General features: G+C 39.0%; 1 protein-coding gene across 1 annotated transcript in view; it reads right to left on the reverse strand.

The window, feature by feature from the left end:
- The window catches only part of LY75 (lymphocyte antigen 75), a 102,188-nt gene that overhangs the window by 14,531 nt on the left and 70,264 nt on the right, over positions 1–17,393 (reverse strand). The window contains exons 27-29 of the mRNA XM_024928001.5: positions 16,498–16,665; positions 14,145–14,261; positions 2,194–2,388 (exon numbers count right to left, since the gene is read on the reverse strand). Coding sequence (XP_024783769.2) covers positions 2,194–2,388; positions 14,145–14,261; positions 16,498–16,665 — 480 coding nt within the window. The remainder of the gene's footprint in view (positions 1–2,193; positions 2,389–14,144; positions 14,262–16,497; positions 16,666–17,393) is intronic.

Raw genomic sequence — 17,393 nt, forward strand, 5'->3', positions numbered from 1 at the left:
AAGGGCCAAAGCTGGAAAGACTTAAGCAAAATATTACAGAATGCAGTATGTTAGATTATAATCCAAAGTATAAAATAAATAACAATGAACCTATACTAGATCTAGAGGATTGGGGGAAATCAAGAATAAAAAGAAGGTAAGGAGAAAGTATGGAAGTGCTACAAACAAACAAATAACAAAAAAACTACAATGATGAGGGTATAATTAAATGACTGAATAAATTTAAAAATTGGGGCCAGGTGCAGTGGCTCACGCCTGTAATCCCAGCATTTTGGGAGGCCAAGGCGGGGGGATCACCTGAGGTCAGGAGTTCAAGACCATCCTGGCCAACATGGTGAAACCCCGTCTCTACCAAAAATACAAAAAATTAGCTGGGCATGGTGGGGCGTGCCTGTAATCCCGGTACTTGGGAGGCTGAGGCAGGAGAATCGCTGGAACCCGGGAGGCAGAGGTTGCAGTGAGCTGAGATGGTGCCACTGCACTCCAGCCTGGGTGACAGAGCAAGACTCCATCTCCAAAAAAAATAAATAAATAAATAAAATAATAAAATAAAATAAAAATTGGAGAAAATAGACAAATATCCTGTGCAGAAGAATTTCAAGTAATTTATATAGATACTCGCCTCATAGGAAGGTGGAGGATAACTTTCTACCCGATTGAGTGTGGACTCAACATAGTGACTTCCTTGGAAAGAAGACAGTATGGAAAGGAGGAAAAGAGGTAACTTTGCAGCAGAGAACCTAACAAACACTACCTTGGGCCAGGTGGCCAGTGATAAGTCATATGAATAGTACATGCTGTCCATGTGAAGTGAGAATGCTCCCTCACATCTTTGGTCTTCCCTCAAAAACTTATAACCCCAGTTTAATCATGAGAAAAACATACGCCAACCCAAACTGAGGGACGTTCTACCAAATACATGACCAGTGTTCCTCAAAACTGTCAAGGCCAGCAAAAATAAGAAAAGTCTGAAAAAACACCCAGCCAAGAGGAGCTTAAGGAGGCAGGAGAACTAAAGGTAAGGTGGGATCCTAAAAAGAAAAAGTATGTTAAATAAAAACTACAGAAATTTGAATAATGTGTGGACTTTAGTTAAAGATAATAATGGATAAATATTGGTGTATTAGTTGTGACAAATGTACCATACTAAAGTAATATGCCAACAGTAGGGGAAATTGATTGTAGGGTAGATGGGAATGCTCTGTACTATCTTTGCAACTTTTCTGTAACTCTAAAGCTATCCTAAAATGAAAAGTTTATTAAAGATGTAAAAAAAATAAAGAAAGAAAGAAATTGGAAAACTTCTTGGCAGAAGGAAAACATAAAGGTGCAAGTATGAGGATGGGCACACACTGTGCCTGGGACAATGAAGAGACCAGCTTGATTGAGAAAAAGATGCTTTGCTGAGCAAGAATGGGGAAAAACAGGGAACTGGGAGAAGGCCTAGAAATTGGGGATAGAGACTAAGTTTCTAAAATGTCTCAAAAGTTTACATGCACTCAAAGTAGGTTAGAATAAGGAATCCCTGGAGGTTGCTGGTGGACACGGTCTTGGGAAGTGACTGCGGCGCTGTAAGTGAGCCAACTAGCCAGCACTCCACCTTTACGGGCTCCCAGTGAGCAGGGAGCTTTGGGCACAGTGGGAGTAATGACAGTTTTAGGGCACAGTGGTAATAATTAACAGTTTTTAAGCTGTGAAAAAATTAAAACTAACATATATTTAAAAATAGATTTATTTAAAGATTAAGCAAGGTGGAGAGACATTCACTTTGCACGGAATGTTAAAACTCGTCCCCCAAACACTTTCTTATTTATATAAACCCTATCCATTTTTCAAACCCCAACCAAGTTTCACCTCTTCTTGAAGCCTTTCCTTTTTTTTTTGTTATTCCCCTTTCCAATGTATCGGTTTTGACTTCCCCACAATTTAAGCCTGTATCAATTAATCTAAGACCAATTTACATTAAACAATGATAAGGAATTTAATGCTGTCTCCACAACTACATTTTACTCCTTAGGGTCAAAACCTTGACAGCGGGGCCCGTATCTTTTCCTTCCTCGATAACCTCTGTAACACCTCGCACAGGACTGAATACAGAGGAAGCATTCGATTGTATGATTCCCACTGGTGGAACTAATAGCCTTATATTCTTTCCCTGGAGTGAAAGAAAACTCTATATTTTACTATACTTACCCATTTCAATTTTACAAGCAAGAATGCTGTGCTGGTGAAAATAAAGTGTTTCTTCAATAACTTTAAAGGTTTGAATATCCCAGAAGCCGTCAGTACTTAAACCAGCCAAAAACTTCTCATTTTTTATAGTTGGTCTTCCTGCTCTCCAATGTGTATATGACAGTGGGGTCTTATCAAACCACATAAGAGAATTATCTAGAGAAGAAACATTTTTTTCCTATGCTTAGAGATTAAATCAAGACTTGAATTACACTTATACAGTGAAGATTTCAAACTTGACTAATTTTCTCTTTTCCCAACCTTCTAAAAGGTTGTATGATTATGTATAACCCTTTAAGATATTTTCTGATTATAACAGTAAATCATGCTCATTTTTAATTTGAATATAAATACAAACTATAAATTTTGACCTATAATTCCACCATCCTTCAGTAATAACATTTCATTTTTGTCATCAAATATTCTTTTCTTGAAGTCATTATATGAAAAAGACACTTGCACATGCATGTTTATAGCAGGACAATTCACAATAGCAAAAATATGGAACCAGCCCAAATGCCCATCAATCAACAACTGAATAAAGAAAATGTGGTAATGTGGTATATATGTACCATGGAATACTACTCAGCCATAAAAAGGAATGAAATAATGGCATTCGCAGCAACCTAAATGGAAATGGAGATCATTATTCTAAGTGAAGTAACTCAGGAATGGAAAACCAAACATTGTGTGTTCTTACCAAGTGGGAGCTGAGCTATGAGGATGCAAAGGCATAAAAATGATACAATGGACTCTGGGGACTCGGGGGGAAGAGTGGGAGGGGGTGAGGGATAAAAGATTACACACTAGGTACAGTGTACACTGCTCGTGTGATGGGTGCACCAAAATCTCAGAAGTCAACACTAAAGAACTTATCTATGTAACCAACCACCACCTGTTCCCCAAAAACCTATTGAAATAAAAAAATATTATTTTCTCTTACATATACGTTTAATTGCATGGAAATGAACATAACTATTTTATTTATTTAAAACATGATTGATAAGTTATAAAAGTCACCACAGAAATCTCTTCTCTGGACATAAACTGTTCACAATTGTGCATACTTATGGTCAATTAATTTTTTTTTTCTTTGAGACAGAGTCTCACTCTGTCACCCAGGCTGGAGTGCAGTGGCACGATCTCAGCTCACTGCAACCTCCACCTCCTGGGTTCAAGCAATTCTCTGCCTCAGCCTCCCAAGTAGCAGGGATTACAGGTACCCACCACCACGGCTGGCTAACTTTTGTATATTTTAGTAGAGATGGGGTTTCACCCTCTTGGCCAGGCAGGTCTTGAACTCCTGACCTCGTAATCCATCCGCCTTGGCCTCCCAAATTGCTGCGATTATAGGCATGAGCCACCGTGCCTGGCCGGTCAATTGATTTTTAAGAAGGATGCCAAGACAATTCAGTGTGGAAAGAATAGTCTTCTAAACTGGATATCCACATGTAAAAAAAAAAAAATGAAGTTGGACCCCTTTCTTTCACCACACACAAAAATTAAAGTAGATCACAGACATAAATATAAGCGCTACAGCTATAAAATCTTTAGAAGAAAACATGGAAGGCCAGGCATGGTGGCTCACCCCTGTAATCACAGCACTTTGGGAGGCTGAGGTGGGCAGATCACCTGAGGTCAGGAGTTCGAGACCAGCCTGACCAACATGGTAAAACCCCATCTCTACTAAAAATACAAAAATTAGCTGGGCGTGGTGGCGGGTGTCTGTAATACCAGGTACTCAGAAGGCTGAGGCTGGAGAACTGCTTGAACCTAGGAGGCAGAGGTAGCAGTGAGCCGAGATCATGCCACTGCACCACTTCAGCTTTGGTGACAAGAGCGAAAGTCTGTCTCAAAAAAAAAAAAAGAAAGAAAACATAGGAGTAAGTCTTCATAACCTTGTGGTAAGCAAAGCCTTCTTACATATGCACAAATGACAAAAGAAAAACACTTTTGTGATGGATTGCTGGAAAGATGGCCAAATAGGAGCAACTCCAGTCTGCAGCTCCAAGCAAGATTGATGCAGAAGGCAGGTGATTTCTGCATTTCCAACTGAGGTACCGGGTTCATCTCAATGGGACTGGTTGGACAGTGGGTGCAGCCCACAGAGGGCGAGCTGAAGCAGGGTGGGGCATCGCCTCACCTGTGAAGTGCAAGGGGTCGGGGAATTTTCTCCCCTATCCAAGGGAAGCCATGAGGGACTGAGCCTGAGGAACTCCGGCACAGATACTGCACTTGTCCCAGGGTCTTCGCAACCTGCAAACGAGGAGATTCCCTCTGGTGCCTACCCCACCAGGGCCCTGGGTTTCAAGCACAAAACTGGGCAGCCATTTGGGCGGACACCAAACTAGCTGCAGGAGTTCTTTTTTCCCCATACCCAAGTGGTGCCTGGAATGCCTGTGAGACAGAACTGTTCACTCGCCTGGAAAGGGGTGCTGAAGCCAGGGAGCCAAGTGGTCTGGCTAGGTGGGTCCCACCCCTATGGAGCCCAGGAAACTAAGATCTACTGGCTTGAAATTCTCGCTGCCAGCATAGCAGCAGTCTGAGATCGACCTGGGATGCTAGAGCTTGGTCGGGGGAGTGGCATCCGCCATTGCTGAGGCTCAAGTAGGCAGTTTTATGCTCCCAGTGTAAACAAACCTGCTGGGAAGTTTGAACTGGGTGGAGCCCACTGCAGCTCAGCAAGGTTGCTGTGGCCAGATGGCCCTATTTCTCCTCTCTGGGCAGGGCATCTCTGAAAAAAGGGGAGCAGTCGCAGTCAGGGACTTATAGCAGAGTTAAACATCCCTGCCTGATGGCTCTGAAGAGAGCAGCGGACCTCCCAGCACAGTGTTCGAGCTCTGCTAAAGGTCAGACTGCCTCCTCAAGTGGGTCTCTGACCCCCATGTATTCTGACTGGGAGACATCTCCCAGTAGGTGCTGACAGACATTTCATACAGGAGAGCTCTGGCTGGCATCAGGCAGGTGCCCCTCTGGGAAGAAGCTTCCAGAGGAAAGAACAGGCAGCAATCTTTGCTGTTCTGCAGCCTCCGTGGGTGATAACTAGGCAAACAGAGTCGGGTAGACATCCAGCAAACTCCAGCAGACCAGCAGCAGAGGGGTCTGTTAGAAGGAAAACTAAAAAACAGAAAAGAATAGCACGTCCACTCAAAGACCCCATCTGAAGGTCACCAACATCAAAGACCAAAGGTAGATAAATCCACAAAGATGGGGAGAAACCAGTGCAAAAAGGCTGAAAATTCCAAAAACCAGAACACTTCTCCTACAAAGGATCACAACTCTTCACCAGCTAGCGAACAAAACTGGATGGAGAAAGAGTTTGATGAATTGACAGAAGTGGGCTTCAGAAGGTGGGTAATAACAAACTGCTCTGAGCTAAAGGGGCATGTTCTAACCTAATGCAAGGAAGCTAAGAACCTTGAAAAAAGGTTAGAGGAATTGCTAACTAGAATACCCAGTGTAGAGAAGAACATTAGTGACCTGATGGAGCTGAAAAACACAGCATGAGAACTTCGTGAAGCATACACAAGTATCAATAGCTGAATTGATCAAGCGGAAGAAAGGATATCAGGGATTGAAGATCAACTTAATGAAATAAAGAGAGAAGACACGATTAAAGAAAAAAGAATAAAAAGGAATGAACAAAGCCTCCAAGAAATATGGGACTATGTGAAAAGACCAAATCTACGTTTGACTGGTGTACCTGAAAGTGATGAGGAGAATGAAACCAAGTTGGAAAACACACTTCAGGATATTATCTGGGATAACTTCACCTACCTAGCAAGACAGGCCAACATTGAAATTCAGAAGACACAGAGAACAACCCAAAGATACTCCTCGAGAGGAGCAACCCCAAAACACATAATCATCAGATTTACCAAGGTTGAAATGAAGGAAAAAATGTTAAGGACAGCCAGAGAGAAAGGTCAGGTTACCCACAAAGGGAAGCCCATCAGACTAATAGTAGATCTCCCTGCAGAAACTTTACAAGCCAGAAGAGAGCGGGAGCCAATATTCAACATTCCTAAAGAAAAGAATTTTCAACCCAGAATTTCATATCCAGCCAAACTAAGCTTCGTAAGCAAAGGAGAAATAAAATCCTTGACAGACAGGCAAGTGCTGAGAGATTTTGTCACCACCAAGCCTGCCTTACAAGAGCTCCTGAAGGAAGCACTAAACATGGAAAGGAAAAACCGGTACTAGCCACTGCAAAACATACCAAACTGTAAAGAACATTCACACTATGAAGAAACTGCATCAACTAACAGGCAAAACAATCAGCTAGCATCATAATGACAGGATCAAATTCACACATAACAATATTAACCTTAAATGTAAAGGGGCTAAATGCCCCCAATTAAAAGACACGACTGGCAAATTGGATAAAGAGTCAAGACCCATCAATGTGCTGTTCAGATGAGATGGGTTCAGGAGACCCATCTCATGTGCAAAGACACAAATAGGCTCAAAATAAAGGGATGGAGGAATATTTACCAAGCAAATGGAAAACAAAACAAAACAAAAAAGCAGAAGTTGCAATCCTAATCTCTGATAAAACAGACTTTAAACTAACAAAGATCAAAAGAGACAAAGAAGGCCATTACATAATGGTAGAGGGATCAACGCAGCAAGAAGAGTTAACTATCCAAAACATATATGCACCCAATACAGGAGCACCCAGATTCACAAAGCAAGTTCATAGAAACCTACAAAGAGACTTAGGCTCCTGTTAAAGTGGGAGACTTTAACACCCCACTGTCAATATTAGACAGATCAACAAGACAGAAAATTAACAAGGATATTCAGGACTTGAACTCAGCTCTGGACCAAGTGGACCTAATAGCCAGCTACAGAACTCTCCAGCCCAAATCAATAGAATATACATTCTTCTCAGCACCTCATCACACTTATTCTAAAATTGACCACATAATTCAAAGTAAAACACTCCTAAGCAAAAGCAAAAGAATGGAAATCATAACAGTCTCTCATACCACAGTGCAATCAAATTAGAACTCAGGATTAAGAAACTCACTCAAAACCACACAACTACATGGAAACTGAACAACCTGCTCCTGAATGACTACTGGGTAAATAACGAAATGAAGGCAGAAATAAAGATGTTCTTTGAGACCAATGAGAACAAAGACACAACATACCAGAACCTCTGGGACACATTTAAAGCAGTGTGTAGGGGGAAATTTATAGCACGAAATGCCCACAAGAGAAAGCAGGAAAGATCTAAAATTAACACCCTAACATCAAAGTTAAAAGAAGTAGAGAAGCAACAGCAAACAAATTCAAAAGCTAGCAGAAGACAAGAAATAACTAACATCAGAGCAGAACTGAAGGCGATAGAGACAAAAAAACAACCTTCAAAAAATCAATGAATCCAGGCGCTGGTTTTTGAAAAGATGAATCAAATAGATAGACCACTAGCCAGACTAATAAAGAATAAAAGAGATAAGAATCAAATAGACACAATAAAAAATGATATAGGGGATACCACCACTGATCCCACAGAAATACAAACTACCATCAGAGAATACTATAAACACCTCTATGCAGATAAACTAGAAAATCTAGAAGAAATGGATAAATTCCTGGACACATACACCCTCCCAAGTCTAAACCAGGAAGAAGCTGAATCCCTGAATAAACCAATAACAAGTTCTGAAATTTAGGCAGTAATTAATAGCCTACCAACCGAAAAAAGTCCAGGACCAGACAGATTCACAGCTGAATTCTACCAGAGGTACAAAGAGGAGCTGGTACCATTCCTTCTGAAACTATTCCAAACAATAGAAAAAGAGGGACTCCTCCTTAACTCATTTTATGAGGCCAGCATCATCCTGATACCAAAACCTGGCAGAAACACAACAAAAAAAGAAAATTTCAGGCCAATATCTCTGATGAACATCGATGCAAAAATCCTCAAGAAAATACTGGCAAACCGAATCCAGTAGCACATCAAAAAGTTTATCCACCAGGATCAAGTCGGCTTCATACCTGGGATGAAAGGCTGGTTCAACATACGCATATCAATAAACATAATCCATCACATAAACAGAACCAATGACAAAAATTACATGATTATCTCAATAGTTGCAGAAAAGGCCTTTGACAAAATTCAACACCCCTTCATGCTAAAAACTCTCAATAAACTAGGTATTGATGGAACGTATCTCAAAATAATAAGAGCTATTCATGATAAACCCACAGCCAGTATCACACTGAATGGGCAAAAACTGGAAGCATTCCCTTTGAAAACTGGCACAAGATAAGGATGCCCTCTCTCACCTCTCCTGTTCAACATAGTATTGGAAGTTCTGGCCAGGGCAATCTGGCAAGAGAAAGAAATGAAGGGCATTCAAATGGGAAGAGAGGAAGTCAAATTGTCTCTGTTTGCAGATGACATGATTGTATATTTAGAAAACCCCATCACCTCAGCCCAAATTCTCCTTAAGCTGATAAGGAACCTCAGCAAAGTCTCAAGATACAAAATCAATGTGCAAAAATCACAAGCATTCCTGTACACCAATAACAGACAAATAGAGAGCCAAATCATGAATGAACTCCCATTCACAACTGCTACAAAGAGAATAAAATACCTAGGAATACAACTTACATGGGAAGTGAAGGACCTCTTCAAGGAGAATTACAAACCACTGCTCAAGGAAATAAAAGAGGACACAAACAAATGGAAAAACATTCCATGCTCATGGATAGGTAGAATCAATATCGTGAAAATGGCCATACTGCCCAAAGTAATTTATAGATTCAATGCTATCCCCATGAAGCTACCACTGACTTTCTTCACAGAATTGGAAAAAACTACTTTAAACTTCATATGGAACCAAAAAAGAGCCGGGATAGCCAAGACAATCCTGGACAAGAAGAACAAAGATGGAGGCATCATGCTACCTGACTTCAAACTATACTATGAGGCCACAGTAACCAAAACATCATGGTACTGGTACCAAAACAGAGATATAGACCAATGGAACAGAACAGAGGCCTCAGAAATAACACCACACATCTACAACCATCTAATCTTTGACAAATCTGACACAAACAAGCACTGGGTAAAATATTCCCTATTTAATAAATGGTGTTGGGAAAACTGGCTAGCCATATGCAGAAAACTGAAACCGGACCCCCCTTCCTCACACCTTATACAAAAATCAACTCAAGATGGATCAAAGACTTAAATGTAAGACCTATGACCATAAAAATCCTAGAAAAAAACCTGGGCAATACCATCCAGGACATAGGCATAGGCAAAGACTTCATGTCTAAAACACCAAAAGCAACGGCAACAAAAGCCAAAATTGACAAATGGGATCTAATTAAACTAAAGAGCTTCTGCATAGCAAAAGAAACTATCATCAGAGTGAACAGGCAACATACAAAATGAGAGAAAATTTTTGCCGTCTATCCATCTGACAAAGGGCTAATATCCAGAATCTACAAGGAACTTCAACAAATTTACAAGAAAAAAACAAACAACCCCATCAAAATTGGGCAAAGGATATGAACAGACACTTCTCAAGAGAAGACATTTATGCAGCCAACAGACACATGAAAAAATGCTCATCATCACTCGTCATTAGAGAAATGCAAATCAAAACCACAATGAGATACCATCTCATGCCAGTTAGAATGACAATCATTAAAAAGTCAGGAACAACAGGTGCTGGAGAGGATGTGGAGAAATAGGAACACTTTTACACTGTTGGTGGGACTGTAAATTAGTTCAACCATTGTGGAAGACAGTATGGAAATTCCTTAAGGATCTAGAACTAGAAATATCATTTGACCCAGCCATCCCATTACTGGGTATATACTCAAAGGATTACAAATCATTCCACTATAAAGACGTATGCCCACGTATGTTTATTGTGGCACTATTCCAATAGCAAAGACTTGGAACCAACCCAAATGTCCATCAATGATAAACTGGATAAAGAAAATGTGGCACATAGATACCATAGAATACTATGCAGCCATAAAAAAGGATGAGTTTATGTCCTTTGCAGGGACGTGGATAAAGCTAGAAACCATCATTCTCAGCAAACTAACACAGGAACAGAAAACCAACACCGCATGTTCTCACTCATAAGTGGGAGTTGAACAATGAGAACACATGGACACAGGGAGTGGAACATCACACACTGGGCCTGTCAGGGGGTAGGGGGCTAGGGGAGGGATAACATTAGGAGCAATACCTAACGTAGGTGACGGGTTGATGGGTGCATCAAACCACCATGGCATGTGTATACCTATGTAACTAAACTGCACGTTCTACACATGTACCCCAGAACTTAAAGTACAATAAAAAAAGAAGAAGAAAAAAGAAAAACACTTTTGTGGTATAAGTAAAATCATGGGAGAAAATATTTGGAAATTATTTATATCCAGAAATATAAAATTTTATATTTTATATAAATTTTAAAATAATTTGGAAATTATTTATATATTTATATATAAATACTGGAAAGTATTTATATCCAGAATATATAAAGAATTCTTACCCCTCAACAATAAAAAGACTCAATTTAAAACATGAGCAAAAAATCTGAATAGGGATTTCCCCAAAGGTGATATACAAATATTCAATAAGCACATGAAAAGATGCTTAATATCATTAGCCATTAGGGAAATGAAATAAAAATCCCAGTGTGATATCATTTCACACTCACTTAGATGGCTATAATGAAAAACACACAAATGTTGGCATCGATACAGAGAAATCAGTACCCTCATATACCGGGAATGGAAAATGGTATAGCTGGTTTGGAAAACAACCTGGTAGTTCTTCAAAGGGTTAAACAAAAGATGCAGCAATTCTATTCCCAGGGGTTTACCCAAGAGAAATGGAAACATATGTCCATGCAAAAACTTGTACGTGAATGTTCAGAGAAGTATTATACATAATAATTAAAAATGGTTTAAAATTTAGGTTGTTTTACCTAAATGTCCATCAACTGATACATGGATAAATAAAATGTATTATATCCATAGAATGGAATTTTATTCAGTCATAAAAAGGAATAATGTACTGATACATGCTACAATGTGGATAAACCTTAAAATCTTTATGCTTAATGGAAAAAGCCAGTCACAGGCAAAAAGCACACGTGGTATGATCTCATTTATGTAAAATGTCCAGAATTTTAAATTCAGGCAATCTGTAGAGATAGAAAGTAGATCAGTGGTTGCTGAGGACTAGGAGACAGGGAGGGAATGCTAGTGGGTATTGTGTTTCTTTTTGGGATAGTGATGATTGCAATAAAGCTTTAAAAAAAGGTGCTAGGCATATTACAATTATAAATTGGTATAAAGATTGATGCCATCACTACCTACACATACCCAATGTTGTCCTGGTTATTTCTGGTCTTCACTGATTACCATCTCCCAAGGCAAGACCCCTAAACATCTGCCTGCAGCAATGACACATTAGAAGCACTGCACACATGATTTGGTTCTTGTTTGCTGCTTTATATCATCTCATGCCTTCCAGTTCCTCTTCCCTTCTCCCAAACTTCAAAGTTATCAATTTTCTGACCAATATGATGTGCAATGGTAGATTTCTAAAGTTGTTTTAAGAAAAAGTCACTTTTTTCACTTGGCTTAATGTATCTCTCAGTTGACATACTGTGGCTTCTCATAGTAATTTCTATTCATGGCACTGCTATTGAAAAATAAAAAATGTTTAAAAAAACAAACTTCTTTGGGTAGGTGCCAAATACAATTAAATATTCTATAAGTATATCAACGTAACCAAAAACAGTGACTTACAGTGATTTCTATTCATGGCCTTGCTATTGAAAAGTCAAAACTGTTTTAAAAACAGAATTCCTTGTATAGGGGCCAAAAAATTAAATATTTTATAAGTATATCAAAGTAACCCAAAACAGTAACTTACAGATGTAAATTAAGTCAGTAAGAATGAGATTCAAATCAAACGTGCCATTTGCCTGAAATGTCTTTCTATATGTCCCTCATATGCCTGTATATTTTAATAGAAATTTTATTACTCAAACATTTTATGAAAGAAGGTAAAACAATAAGGGAGTCTTCTGATCTAAAAATGCTTTTTCAGAATTTATAATAGATTTTCAGTTGTTTCTGATAATATAACTACAAAGTATATCAAAGGGTACAATTTCAATCTCTCTGTCCTGGGTGTGGTCTCTATGGCTCAATACAAGACCATTGTTTCCTCAGTCACTTTCAGGTGAAGCCTCAGAATTTTCCAGCTAGTTTTTCTCCATTTTAATTCAAGGGTAGTTAAGTGTCATCAGAGAAAAGGCTTGGGCCAACTAAGTCCTACTATGATGAACTTATCCTCACCTGGTAAACCAAGTCTTTATCTATTGCTTGATAGTTTAATTTCCATTAACCCCTCTGCCAACCATAAACATTTCAGGAAAACATTGGTAACCCCAAGAAACAGATGGGTTAGAGAGCAAAGGAGAAGCCTATTTTTAAAACAGGCAGATTTGAGTAATTTAGCTTCTTTTCCTTCCCTACCCCTGGTTATCATTGTCCTGTGCCCCTTATCAAACCCTCCTTAGAGTAAATGTATGCTTTTGATGCTCTATGGCCGTGGAAAGGTTTTCCTAATTCCAAAATGTCTATGATTTTCAGGACATTTCTGAGCATCTTTCTAAATGCTCAGAAGCATTTAGAAACAAGACCTTGTTTCCTCTATATTAGACTCTGTTTTAAAAAAATTTGTTATCAATCATATTTTGGATTTGTGGTATTTAGTCCAAATTCCAAATATTCGAGCCCATTGTCAGACCATGTGTCTCATTTTTCTATTCTTTTTTTTTTTTTTTTTTTGAGATGGAGTCTTGAGTCTCTGTTGCCCTGGCTGGAGTGCAGTGGCATGATCTTGGCTCACCGCAACCTCTGCCTCCCGGGTTCAAGTGATTCTCCTGCCTCAGCTTCCCAAGTAGCTAGGCACACGTCACCATGCCTGGCTAATTTTTGTATTTTTAGTAGAGACAGGGTTTCACCATGTTGGCCAGGCTGGTCTTGAACTCCTGACCTCTGGTGATCCACCTGCCTTGGCCTCCCAAAGTACTGGGATTACAGGCGTGGGATGCTACACCTGGCCATGTGTCTCATTTTTCTAATGCTTATCATATGTGGGCCAGTATAAACTAAGCCAGGGTTATAAACCCAAAACTGCAACACTAATAGAGTGATTCTGTTCTTGCTCATCTCACATAGTTAGTGGAAACATAAAGTAAGTATTGAAGATTTATATGGGATGGTGATCATTTTTAGTTAGTCTTGAGTTGCTAGATAAAAGAGTGAAAAAAGAAAATTGATATGGTTTGGCTCTGTGTCCTCATCCAAATCTCATGTTGAATTATGATCTTCAGTCTTGGAGGAGGGGCCTGGTGGGAGGTGATTTTCCCCCTTGCTGTTCTCGTGATAGTGAGTGAGTTCTAATGAGTTCTGGTTGTTCAAAAGTGTGTAGCACCTCCTCCTTCACTCTCTCTCCTGCTCCACCGTAGTAAAACCTGCTTGTTTCCCATTGGCCTCTGACATGATTGTAAGTTTCCTGAGGCTGCCCAGCCATGCTTTCTGTAAAGCCTGTGGAACCGTGACTTAATTAAAGCTCTTTTCTTCATAAATTACCCAGGTTTGGGTAGTTCTTTTTAGCAGTGCGGGAACAAACTAATTCAGAAAATTATTTTCCGCCATTTAACTTTAAACTCGATGATAAAGGCAGAGCAGAGACATAAAAACTGTCTTGGTATTTATGTAAGTTATGCTAAGACATAATTATACTTTCACGTATTGATAGACATGTACTTTGAAGAACTATGGCTTGATAATTATGTTATAATGAAGTACAAAAACAAATAGAGAAAGTTGGCAGATTTACAACTTACTTCCATAAGTTATTCCTAACATGACCCATGAAGCCATATAATTGAAGTACAGCAGTTGCTCAAGAACAAAGTTATTCTCCTTTTCATCTCGAATACTCAGAATATGTGATTTTGGATCTGTTGAATAAAAAATAATAAATGATTTTAACAATTACTTATCTAGAACACTTTTATTTGATAAGTTTAAAACATTTTAGTTCTCAGTTTAATATACTTCAAAATGTAAACAATATTGGACAATTAGAAAGATACGTAAAATAAAATTATCCCATTGTACTAAAATTAATAGGTTAAGGAGTTTTCAAATGTTTTGATGTTAAATTTGGTCTTATGGTATAATAGAAAACTAGTAGCTGAGTAGAGAATTTAAAACATTGATTCACTTCACTTTCCCCTATTTAAAGGTAATTTTCAGTTGGTATAAATCCACCCATAGTAATGATATACTGTCAAATATTACACTATAATAATTAGAACCTCTTAGATGAACTATAACAGGGGTTCCCAACCCCCAGGCCACACACTGGTACTGTTAGGAACCAGGCCTGTTAGGAACCGGGCCATACAGCAGGAGGTGAGCAGCAGGCAAGCGAGCATCACCGCTTGAGCTCTGCCTCCTGTTAGAGCACTGTGGCATTAGATTGACAGAGGAGCGCAAACCCTCTTGTGAACTACGCATGCGAGGGATATAGCTTGCATACTCCTTATGAGAATCTAACTAAGATCTGATGATCTGAGGTGGAACAGTTTCATCCTGAAACCATCCACCCCTCCCTGTCAGTGCCAAAAAGGTTGGGGACTGCTGGGCTATACGACAGATCTTCCTTTTCCTTAGTTTTCAGTATGAGGGTTAAAAAGGCTTAATATTTCCCAAAGGGTGTTCCTCACAAAATTAACAAGGAAGTTCCAGAAAAGATCTACATGGATTTTAAAAAAAGTTTGCAAACATTGGTTTAAACAAAATTAAACTAGTTTATGCCAGTATTTCTTAAGGCATATGTTAATGTACATTTGTTAATGTCCAACAGGAAGCTATGGTGTCTAGTGTTTCTCAACTTTTTTCTTTTTTGTTGGTTATTTTTTTCAACCTTATTCTAAGGACTTTTTGCAGAACATCTCTCAAGACTGATGTTATACGGAGCATGCTTTGGGAAATACTGGTTTGATATTTTCTATAGCAACTTTCACTAAGTTCATTGTTCCATTGGTTCCAACAGTTCCATCATTTGGAAGTCACAAATCCTTAGTGGATGTCATAGGAATTATCTGAAGACTCTTGAGAGCTGAAAATGTGAAATGTGCACTTCTTTAAGCTTAGCTGCTGCTTTGTGGTGTATCTAAGCTTTTGACTGCTCCAACTAACTTATTTTCACTTCCCCATAGCCTAGCTTGATTTAATGTCCAGTTCTCTGCTCTCTTGTGTGTCATTTCTTTCCCCCTTCCTTTTTTTTTTTTTGGAGATAGGGTCACCTGTTATCCAGGCTGGAGTGCAGGTGGTTCAATCACAGCTCACTGCACCTTCAACCTCTTGGGTTCAAAGATCCTCCCTCCTTAGCCTCCCAAGTAGCTAGAATTACAGGCATGTGCCACCATGCTTTTAATTTTTTGCAGAGAGAAAGTCTCACTATGTTGCCCAGGCTGGTCTTGAATGCTTGGTGTCAAACAATCCTCCCACTTCAGCCTTCCAAAGAACTAGGATTACAGGCATGAGCCAATGTGCCTAGCCCATTTCTTTTCCTTTTAAAGGAGAACCTGCCTTCCTTACAAACATAGACTAGTTCTTGAATGGATGAGTAAAGAAAGGAGTTATGCCTATACTTTCCATTTTAACTAACACAAATTTTAATACTTTGTCACTGATAATGTAGATATTAGGAGATGAATATTTTTGACATCTAGTTACTAGTGCTAATTAGAAATGTTTATAACACAGGAAATATTTTTTTAATTAGCAAAATACAATAAGTAATGACAGTATAATATACTTGATATGGTTTGGCTGTTTCCCCATCCAAATCCCATGTTGAATTGTAGCTCCCATAATCCCCACGTGTCATGGGAGGGACCTGGTGGGAGGTAATTGAATCTTGAGGGTGGGTTTTTCCCGTGCTGTTCTCGTGATAGTAAGTCTTATGAGATCTGATGGTTTTACAAAGGGCAGTTTCCCTGCACATGCTCTCTTGCCTGCTGCCATGTAAACATGTCTTTGCTTCTCCTTTGCCTTCTGCCATGATTGTGAGGCCTCCCCAGCCATGTGGAACTGTGAGGCCATTAAACCTCTTTTTCTTTATAAATTACCTAGCCTCGGGTATGTCCTTATAGCAACGTCAGAATGGACTAATATAATACTTACTCAGTTTCTGGCATTTAGTATGAACTTCATCCTGTGTTGTTGCCATATGCCTATTCTTTGTTATTAGGAAATTGTAGCAACAGTTCTGAAATGGTATCCACGGAGTATTTAGAACAGGAGATGGACATTTAACACTGTCAACTGGTTTGACCTCTTTTTCAGTCTTATCTAGAAAAAGAGTTAATGGTAAGAATTCTAATTTGAGATATAAATGTTAAATCCTGTTTGCAGTCATTAGGCTTGATTTGTAGGAAATATTCAGGAAGCCGAGAAGTAATATCCTGGTGAAGCCTGTCTCTGTTTATACTCAGATATAGCACACAAAAAGCCAGCTTTCTATAGGAAGGAAATTACTTGACACAATTTTCTTACCCCTGCTGTGGCATGGAAGAATGTAAAAAATGAGGTGCTATTAGGTTAAATGCAGTTTCTGTCTTCCTGCATTACCAAATGTCAAGTACAAGGGACCACCCCTAGAGATGCTGTACAAACATATTCATTATTAAAAGTCACCTAACTATAACTCTGAGAATTTATTTTCAAGTTTCTGTCTACTGATACTATTAATTTTAAAGGAACATTTAAATGAAACACTGATGTTCTAAATAAGTTATTGCTTTAACCAAGTCAAACAAAAATAATATTTAAAATCTGACATCTACAGTATCTGATTATGATCTTTTTCCATTTTATGAAAAGGCCATACATTCACAAAGATACAAATATAAACATATTCCACTCAAATACATTAAACTGATTTAATATGTGTCAGAGATCACTCAGTATCTCTCCTGGATCACAATAAGTCCCTTTGTCCATGAAGCAGTGTCTTCTTTCTACCACAGACCCACAAATGTGACCTTGCCAGTTGTAAAAACACTTTCCTCTGACTGGGC

The sequence above is a fragment of the Pan paniscus genome, chromosome 13 (genome assembly GCF_029289425.2).
Source record: "Pan paniscus chromosome 13, NHGRI_mPanPan1-v2.0_pri, whole genome shotgun sequence".
NCBI lineage: Eukaryota > Metazoa > Chordata > Mammalia > Primates > Hominidae > Pan > Pan paniscus.